General features: G+C 40.6%; 2 protein-coding genes across 2 annotated transcripts; both read right to left on the reverse strand.

Moving 5' to 3' along the window:
- Positions 1–2408: 2408 nt before the first annotated feature.
- Positions 2409–2858, reverse strand: LOC107024790. Its single transcript, XM_015225752.1, has one exon. The coding sequence runs from the start codon at positions 2856–2858 to the stop codon at positions 2409–2411; it is 450 nt and encodes a 149-aa protein (XP_015081238.1).
- Positions 2859–3040: 182 nt separating this feature from the next.
- Positions 3041–7141, reverse strand: LOC107024791. Its single transcript, XM_015225753.1, has 6 exons — positions 6749–7141; positions 6235–6571; positions 5066–6126; positions 4597–4924; positions 3608–4449; positions 3041–3478 (listed from the first exon to the last, which is right to left on the reverse strand). The coding sequence occupies exons 1-6, from the start codon at positions 7139–7141 to the stop codon at positions 3041–3043; spliced, it is 3399 nt and encodes a 1132-aa protein (XP_015081239.1).
- Positions 7142–7496: the final 355 nt, after the last annotated feature.

The raw sequence follows: 7496 nt of genomic DNA on the forward strand, positions 1-7496 counted from the left end.
GTGAAAAGACAACAATTAGCCAATCTCCAACACTGAGTTCCTTATAAGTACGAATGCGGAAAACTGAAAAAAGTACTACCCAAGAATTGGTGTCATAAGTACAAGAGCTTCTAAAATACGATGCAAGTCTGAAACTAAAATGACAAATCTAACATAAGGGATATCTTTTCTGAATACTGAATAACAAAATAAGTAAAAGATAGAGGGAGGTATGGGCCACGGAACAGCCAAGCAACTCACCACAACTCCAAGACACTCCAAACTCGGACTCAAAGTGCTCCTCGAGATGTGCTCCTACTCGGAATAGAATCTGCGCCACAAAGAGTGCAACAAGTGTAGCATGAGCACGAAACCACGTGTACCTAGTATGTCTCATTGACCGACAACGAAGAAATAGTGACGGGAGTTTATATAAGAAAAATAAATTCTTAAATTATACAAGTATATATATATTACACTTACTATTTAAGTTTCATCAACAAAGGAAATCAACATCAAGTACTTTCCAAACACCAAACAAAACACATAATAATCAAGAATGAATGATGTGATGAAATGCAATGCAATATGATACCATGAAATGATATGTCTCAGAATACCCAGTACTCACTCAACCATATATACATGATACTCCTCGAAAATACATCGAGAGCTCATGACCCATGGGGGACTCGCGAGGTCCATATACCGACACGGACGATCTCCACGTATCTGTGCGGACGATCTCAAGCACTATCATAATATCCAACAATTTCCGCACGGACGGTCTCCACGTGCCCAAATTACAATCTTAACATCTCACCATCCCCAGCACGGACGATCTCCACATGCCCAACTTATACTCAATCTCATGTCAGTGCATGTACACAATATTATTTCAATATAAGGGGATAATGATGCATCTCACTCAATCAATATCAACATAATACATAACCACCTCAATTATCACAACTATACAGGTGTAACAAAGAAAACACAATCACACAATAATTTCAAGTCAATAATATATCAGCTAATGCCCATATGCTTTGGAAATTCTCAATACAATCCGCATTCTATAGTAGTAACTTTCCGTTTTATAACACCGGTACTCGTACCAATGCCCGTAACACCATTGATAAGAGACCCCCACTTTCGCCCTTACCCCTTTGTCTATTTTCATTTTTAATCTTTAATTAGAAAAACGTCCTTCAACAAGTCTAAAAAGTCTTAACATACCTTAGATGCCGAACCTCGTGCCACGAACCTTCAAGATTTTTCCTTTTCTTTTTGCAAAGATTCGGAACGTTCCCAATCTACCAATGATGCAACATTCGTAAGTAAACGATTTTGTAGATATTCAAATTATTATATGTCTATCATAGACCCTAAAACTTACTCATATTTCTAACCAAACTCCAAATCTTGATATATATTGGTATGCCAAAATTTTCATACTTGCTAAATTTCAAGCCAAGAACTTAACTTTAACCTTTCCAAATACCCTAGAATTCAATGTTAAATCTTATAATATGCACCTAATAATTAATTACCTATCTCAATACATCAAAACTAGTATCTTAATTTGATAAATGAATAAAATAAGAACTAATTGTCCACCCCTTGACATAACACCAGAACGTGACTTTTTTTTTCTTAAACTTTTTCTGCAGTTTGCCAAATTCTCAAATATGTTACCATATGCCAATCATTGGAATGTGATTGCCTGATGATTGACATTTAATTCTTGTCCCCATCATTTATTTTAGTACAACAAAACAATAAAAAAAACAAAAGGAAAATTTTATTGCCCCAAATTGCAGAATCTGCAAATTTCCAATTTTATGCCCTGCAAATAACTCTAAATACTACGCCATTACCACCTTGGCAATCATAATCAATCATTAAACAATCATTACACCAATCATTAGGAAATCATGATGCATCATCATTAATATTTTTTTATCCTACTTAGAACCTCATCCTACGGTACTGCCAATATCAAATTTCCAATTCATTAACAATGTTAATAATATAACAATATTTTTTTAACGCTTAGCAATTAGGCATGCAACACTTAAATATAATTTGCATCAACTCACTGCAAATTTTGATCGAGTCGCTCGCTTCTTGCCGGTAAGTTCTCGAGCCCGTGTTTTCTTTCTTTTCTAAACAATAGTTTATTAACCATGAAACCCCACTAACCTATTATCTATATTACTTATTTAATAAAAGTTTCATCAACTAGGTACTCGTAGTTATCAATAGTTAAAATATCCCCTTTAAATTTTTCGAAAAGAGTCAAAATAGTCCAAGTTCTCAAAACGAGCGGGTCATTACATCACCTACCACTTAAACAAACGTTCATCCTCGAACGGAAAAAGAAAAGAGCTAACCTGAACGCTCAAAAAGCTGAGGATATTTACTCCTCATGTCTGACTCGGTCTCCCATGTAGCCTCTCCACTGGACGATGCTTCCATTGAACCTTTACTGAAGTAATCTCTTTTGACCTCAACTTTCGAACTTGTCTATCCAAAATGGTAACCGTCTCCTCCTCAAAAGTCAAATTCTGATCAAGTAACATTGAATCCCATTGTATCACATGAGCACCACTCTGATGATACTTCTTCAACATCGAAATATGAAATACAGGATGGACACCTGACAATCCAGGTGGCAAAGACAATTGATACGCCACCTCACCAATACGCTTCACAATCTCGAAAGTACCAATATACCTTAGGCTCAACTTTCCCTTCTTTCTAAATCTCATCACACCTTTCATGGGTGAAACCTTCAATAGAATCCTCTCTCCAACCATAAACTCCAAATCACGAACCTTCCTATCTGCATAACTCTTTTGCCTACTTTGAGCCATGAGAAGTCTATCTTGGATCAATTTGACCTTGTCCAAGGACTCTCTCAGCAAATCTGTACCCCAAGGTCTAACCTCAAATGCACCAAACCATCCAATTGGAGATCGACATCTCCTACCATACAAAGCCTCAAATGGTGCCATCTCAATGCTCGAATGGTAACTACTATTGTAAGCAAACTCCGCTAATGGCAAAACTGATCCCAGTGACCACCAAAGTCAATTACACATGTCCGCAACATGTCCACAAGAACCTGAATAGTCCACTCAGACTGACCATCAGTCTGAGGGTGAAAGGCTGTACTAAGATCCACTCGAGTGCCCAACTCCTTCTGCATAGAACGCAAGAAATGAGATGAAAATTGGGTTCCACGATCTAAAATAATAGATATAGGAACCCCATGCAAACGAACTATCTCTCGAATATAGATCTTGGCTAACTTCTCTGAGTTATAGGTAGTCTGAACTGGTACAAAGTGTGCAGACTTAGTTAGTCGATCCACGATGATCCATATAGCATCAAACTTACCCAAGGTACGTGACAACCCTACCACAAAGTCCATAGCAATGCGCTCCCACTTCCACTCAGGTACTCCAGGCTTTTGGTGTTCATACTTCACTTGCTGACAATTCAAACACCGAGATACAAAATCTACTATGTCCCTCTTCATACGACACCAACAATAATGTTGCTTCAAGTCATGATACATCTTAGTAGCCCCTGGATGAATAGAGTACCTTGAACTATGGGCCTCCTCCATGATCAATCTACTCAAATCACCTGTCCGAGGAACACAGATACGACCTTTAATCCTCAAAACTCCCTCACTATCAAGAATTGCAGCCTTGGCTTCTCCTTTTAACACCTTGTCTCTAATCTTACATAAATCACCATCATCAAACTGTTGAGCCCGAATCTGTTCCAATAAGGATGACCTAGCCTCCATATAAGCCAACACCTTACCTGGTTCTAAAATATTAAGTCTCACAATGCTATTGGCCAAGGATTGGGCATCCCTAGCTAAAGGACTCTTGTCAACCTGTAACATGGCTAGACTACCCATACTTACCCCCTTTCGACTCAAGGCATCTACTACAACATTTGCATTGCCTGGATGATAAAGAATAGTCATGTCGTAGTCCTTGAGCAACTCCAACCATCTCCGCTGCCTCAAATTCAGATCCCTCTGATTGAATATATATTGGAGGCTACGATGATCTGTGAACACCTCACAATGCACACCATAAAGATAATGCCTCCAAATTTTCAATGCAAACACAACAGTCGCCAACTTTAAATCATGAATAGGATAGTTCTTCTCATGAACCTTCAACTGTCTCGAAGCATAATCTATCACTTTTCCCTTCTGCATTAATATACAACCAAGACCAATCCGAGAAGTATCACAATAAACAACAAAACCCTCTCCCTCCACGGGTAGGGTCAAAATTGGAGCAGTAGTTAATAAAGTCTTGAGCTTTTGGAAACTAACCTCACATTCGTCAGACAATTGAAAAATCACCTCCTTTTGTGTCAATCTAGTTAATGGAGATGAAATGGATGAGAAACCCTCAACAAATCGTTGATAATAACCTGCAAGGCTTAAGAAACTCCGACTCTCAGTAACTGAAGCAGGTCTAACCTAATCTCTAACTGCCTCAATCTTCTTAGGATCCACCATGATACCCTCCTTGGACACTACATGTCCTAAGAATGCTACCGAACTAAGCCAAAACTCACACTTTGAAAACTTTGCATAAAGCTTCTTCTCCTTTAGAATCCCAAGAACGATCCTCAAATGATATTCATGTTCCTCCTTAGTGCGTGAGTATATCAATATATCGTCTATGAAGACAATAACAAAGGAATCCAAATACGGTCTGAAAACTCCATTCATCAAGTCCATAAAAGCTGCAGGGGCATTAGTCAATCCAAAAGATATCACCAAAAACTCGTAATGGCCATAACGTGTTCGAAAAGATATCTTAGGGATATCCTCCACCCTAACCTTCAGCTGGTGATAGCCAGATCTCAAATGAATCTTGGAGAAAACTGAAGCACCTTGCAACTGATCAAATAAATCATCAATACGAGGTATCAGATACTTATTTCTTATGGTTACCTTATTCAACTGTCGATAGTCAATACACATACGCATAGATCGATACTTCTTCTTCACAAATAACAATGGAGCACCCCAAGGAGATACACTCGGTCTAATAAAACCCTTGCTCAACAAATCTTGCAACTGGTGCTTCAACTCTTTCAATTCAGCCGGTGCCATACGATAAGGAGGAATGAAAATAGGTTGAGTGCCTGGCTCCATATCAATACAAATATCAATATCATGATTTGGTGGAAGACCTGGAAAATTGATTGGGAATACCTCTGAAGATTCACTCACTACTGGAATAGACTCAAGCATAGGAGTCTCAATACTAGTATCTCGAATGTGTGCCAAGTAAGCCAAACATCCTCTCTGTACCAACTGATGAGCCTTAAGAAATGATATCACACCCTTAGGAGGGTGACTAAGAGAACCTCTCCACTCTACTATAGGAATTCCAGGCATAGCTAAAGTGATTGCCTTGGCATGGCAATTTAAAATTGCGTGGTAAGAAGATAACCAATCCATACCGAGAATCACATCAAAATCTATCATATCTAAGACCTTTAAATCTGCATGAGTGTCATACCCCATCAAGGTAATAGTACATAATCGATACACCCGATCTACAACTACAGAATCCGCGACAGGAGTAGAAACACGTATCGACAAATCAAGAGACTCACATAATATATCTAGACTAGGAGCAAAATATGTGGACACATAAAAATAAGTAGAGCCTGGATCAAATAATACAGTAGCTTGTCGATGACAAACCGGAATAATACCTGTGATAACAACATCTGAAGCCTCAACCTTTGGCCTACCCGGAAAAGCATAACAGTGAGAACGACCTCCCTCAAATTGTGAACCTCCACGACCACCACCTCGACCAGAAAGAGAACCACCTCTACCCGAATGAGAACCGCCTCTACCATTCTGTGCACCACCCCTAGCTGGAGGTTGTGCATCCCTGGAAGTCGAAGCCTGAGAACCCTGACGCAAGCCACCACGTCTGGTCCTAGGGCAGTCTCTCACAAAGTGTCCCATATCACCACACTCAAAACAGCCCCTACGAGACGCAGGCTGATGAGAGGAACCTGACTGACCATAATGCCCTCCACGAACTATAGGCCTAGAAGATGAACCCTGTGAAGTATGGACTGAGCTCGAAGAACTATGCCCAGTGTAACCAGCCTAAGACGTAGGTATAGCAGCATGAATGGGTCTGCTAGACTGAGAACGATAACGTCTCCCTACATAACCTCAACTCTTAGGCGGAGCACCACCAAAATCACTTGAATAACGGGTCCTCTTGCCCTCACGCTGCTCAAATCCCTCACGTCGAATCATCTCCAACTCCTTAGCAGCATCCACCACTTTCTGGAATGGAACACCAGAAGCAGCAACCTGAGAAACTCCTAGAAGAATCGGAATAATCAGCCCCTTAACAAACCTCCTCACTCTCTCAGCCTCTGTGGGAAGTATCATCGAAGCATGCCTAGCCAAGGCATGAAATTTACCCTTATACTCTGCAACTGACATACCACCTTGCTGCAAACCCTCAAACTCGGTCCTCTTGCACTCCCTCTCACTGCGTGGAACAACCTTTTATAGAAATACCTGAGTAAACTGAGTCCAGGATAGTGGAGGAGATCCAGCTGGCCTACTACTAATATAATCCCTCAACCACCGCTTGGCAGATCCAGTCATCTAAAACGCAGTGTAGTCAACTCCATGAGACTCCACTAATCCAAGATTATTCAACCTCTCATGACAACTAACTATAAATTCATATGCATCCTCAGTTAAGTCACCAGTATAAGTAGGAGGATTCATTAGTCTGAACCTCACAAACATCTTTTGCTCATCAATGGTCATAGAAGGTCTGTTCGCCAAATGTGATGCAATATCTGGAAATTCCATACTATCCAAACGAGGAGCTACAACAGCAGCTGGCTGAGGCCTGGGAGTCTGAGAATCTAAAGCAACTATTGGATCTGGAGTCTGACCTCCAACACGGGTCTGTGAACCATCAAAAGTGACAGGCAAAGCTCCTGGCTGAGCCATCCCCTCTAGGAGTCCTAATATACGAGCCAAGGTATCTTGAAGCATTGGGGTGACAATAGAACTGCGTGGAGACTGAGCTGGCCCATTCCCCTCGACACGATCTTGCATATTCCCTAAACAACCTCTGCATCGTAAGGTACGGTCCAATTATGACCCTGGGTAGCTATTGGTACTTGACCTTCCACAGGTGCTGCAATACGGCCCCTACGACCTCAAGATCGTCCTCTGCCTCTACCTCGAATAGTGTTCTCCGAAGCAGGCGCAGGAATAGAATCCTGACCACCACTTGCCCGTGTACGAGTCCTCGCCATCTGAGAATGAGATATCGAGATTAAAATTTCAACAAGATCAAGTGTGCATGATATTGAATGAAAGAAAAAAATATTTCCTAAATGTCTTATAGCCTCTCGAAGATAGGTATGGACGTCTTCATACCGATCCGCAAGACTCTGCTAGACATTGC

Source organism: Solanum pennellii, chromosome 7 (assembly GCF_001406875.1).
Source record: "Solanum pennellii chromosome 7, SPENNV200".
NCBI classification, from domain to species: domain Eukaryota; kingdom Viridiplantae; phylum Streptophyta; class Magnoliopsida; order Solanales; family Solanaceae; genus Solanum; species Solanum pennellii.